The sequence below is a fragment of the Nematolebias whitei genome, chromosome 19 (genome assembly GCF_014905685.2).
Source record: "Nematolebias whitei isolate Nwh7 chromosome 19, NemWhi1, whole genome shotgun sequence".
In the NCBI taxonomy this organism is placed as follows: domain Eukaryota; kingdom Metazoa; phylum Chordata; class Actinopteri; order Cyprinodontiformes; family Rivulidae; genus Nematolebias; species Nematolebias whitei.
In genome coordinates, this window is record NC_056516.1 from 38,662,503 (window position 1) to 38,665,085 (window position 2,583).

At 44.6% G+C, this 2,583-nt stretch overlaps 1 protein-coding gene across 1 annotated transcript in view; it reads right to left on the reverse strand.

The window, feature by feature from the left end:
* The window catches only part of LOC119425538 (cilia- and flagella-associated protein 69-like), a 12,546-nt gene that overhangs the window by 2,250 nt on the left and 7,713 nt on the right, over positions 1-2,583 (reverse strand). The window contains exons 20-22 of the mRNA XM_037693064.1: positions 1,898-2,095; positions 1,742-1,828; positions 1,578-1,649 (exon numbers count right to left, since the gene is read on the reverse strand). Of these exons, the coding sequence (XP_037548992.1) occupies positions 1,578-1,649; positions 1,742-1,828; positions 1,898-2,095 (357 nt within the window). The remainder of the gene's footprint in view (positions 1-1,577; positions 1,650-1,741; positions 1,829-1,897; positions 2,096-2,583) is intronic.

Here is a 2,583-nt window from a genome sequence, read left to right on the forward strand (position 1 = left end):
GTGAGATCATCAGAGGTGAGATCATCAGAGGTGAGATCATCAGAGGTCCAGCACAGGCTGAACAATGGGGAGATGAAGTTGGAGAGGACACACTGAGATGGTTTGAAAAGCATGGAAAACAATTACAAACCCTATTTTTATTTTATAAAATGAGCTATAAGAATTATTAGTAGGAAGTGCTTTGGTCACCCAACAAATATATTATTTCATCAGTTGAAATGATTAAAATTTTATGATTTGGTTGAATATAGTATTTTACAAGTCATGTATGAAGCTCATGAAAAATATTACCCACAAATATTCAATTAAAATTATTTTTATAAAGAGAGTCATTTTAATTTTAAGGGAATGTAAATGTTTGTAGAACTGGTGTGAAGGAGCTGCGTTCAGGGAACAGGATGTAGAATTGTCTTGATATCACCATAAACATTTATAAAACAATTTATATGTTTTAAAAGATGATTAAGTTAAAATAGTTAGGAAAGTATGATACCATGTGAAGAATGTCTGATGTTTGGTTTGTCGTTATTTTATATTTTTATATTCTTTCTGCACCCTTTTCATTCAGTTTTTTGTTATTTTTGATGACTTTGTTTTGTTTGTTTTAAACGAATGAATAAATAAATGAATAAATTAATGAATAAATAAGGGCAGCACGGTGGCGCAACTGGTAGAGCTGCTGCCTCTCAGCGAGCAGGTCCTTGGTTCAAACCCCGGTCCAGGGGCCTTTCTGGGTGGAGTTTGCATGTTCTCTCCGTGCATGCGTGGGTTTTCTCCGGGTGCTCCGGTTTCCTCCCACAGACCAAAAACATGCATGTTAGGCTGATTGGTAACTCTAAATTGTCCCTAGGTGTGAGTGAGAGAGTGAATGGTTGTTTGTCTTGTTTGTCTCTATGTGTCCCTGTGATGGACTTTGTACCCCGCCCCTCGCACAGTGACTGCTGGACATGGGCACCAGCGACCCCCGTGACCCAAAATGGAATAAACGGGTAAAGATAATGGATGGATGGATGGATGGATGAATAAATAAATAAATGAATAAATGAATAAATAAATGTCCAGAGGAGGGGACATTGGGGATATCGGTAGAAGGATGTTAGAAATGCAGCTGCAGGAAAAAGACAAAGAGGAGACACGTGATGCAGTTAGAGAAGACAGTTGGAGTGAGACAGAGGACACAGAGGACAGAGTGAGACAGAGGACAGAGTGAGACAGAGGAGGACTCGCTGTAGTGACCCCTGGAGAGGGAAAATCTGAACGAAGAAGAAGAAGAAGACTTCTGGAGCTGATCTCAGGACCTAGGACCCACAGAGACACCCAGACCGCAGCTTTGGAACCACGAGTTTAAAATGAAAAACATTTTTAAAAGCTGGCTGAGGTGAGTTGTTGTTACCTTGAATATAAAAACTTAAATGTTGTTTTGTTGTAAAGTTTTCTTCCTGTTTGGGTTTACTTCAGTAGATTTATTTTAAAGTCTCAGATTTTTCAGTAGTTTTCGTCAGATTCTCATCATGGTTGTGTTTAATTTTAAAGTATGATTTGATCAAATCAGATGAAAGCTGCGTGTCGTGTCAGACCTTGTCAGGACGATCGTCTTTCCTCTCAGGTCTGCTGGACTCGGCGTGTCTCTCCCTCTGAGCTTTCCTCTCCTGCGCAGAGAAAACACGACAAAGTCACGGTGATAAAACCCACCTGTGGTCCGGTTCGGTCCGATGTGCAGGTGTGTTCGTGAGCGCGACACCTTCAGGGTCTCGTAATGTGACGTTCTGGAGACGTAATCGTTCCAGGACGTGTCTGTGAGCTCCTGCTGCTTCCAGTGAGACTTCATCTGTGATCAGCCAAAAAGAAATCACTGATCTGAGTCTGAAACAGGAGGACGTGTTTCTCCTCTCAGCACCTCCTGGTAAAGCAGCAGCTCCTCACTCAGCTCCTCTTCCTGCTGCAGCTCCAGGATGATGGTTTGCTCCATCGCGGTCCTCCTCGCCGTGTCCTCCGACATCCCGCAGACGGAGCTCAGGGCGTCCTCATCAGGGCTGACGGGCCTCACGCCGTCCAGGCTCAGGTCCCGGCGGACCTCGTCCCAAACCTCGCCGACCTGCAGCACCGACAGAGAACACCCGGCACAAACGTCACTGGCAGCTGGATTTAAAAGATTAAAACTCTTTAAAACTCCTTCAGAATAAAAGCAGTCTGATCAACTTTATTTGGACAACTTTTATGTCCCGCTCTGACACATTTTATCCCTGAAAGGAAAAGGCAGAGGGTTGTTTCTACACATGCCTGCGTCTGTTAGCAAAATACCTCATGAACCAGCAAACGACCGCTGAACGTTTGGAGTCAGCTCAGTTCAACATGGCTGCTGCAGGCGGCTGAACGTTTGGAGTCAGCTCAGTTGAACATGGCTGCCGCAGGTGGCTGAACGTTCAGAGTCAGCTCAGTTCAACATGGCTGCCGCAGGTGGCTGAACGTTTGGAGTCAGCTCAGTTCAACATGGCTGCCGCAGGAGGCTGAACGTTTGGAGTCAGCTCAGTTCAAAATGGCTGCCGCAGGCGGCTGAACGTTTGGAGTCAGCTCAGTTCAACA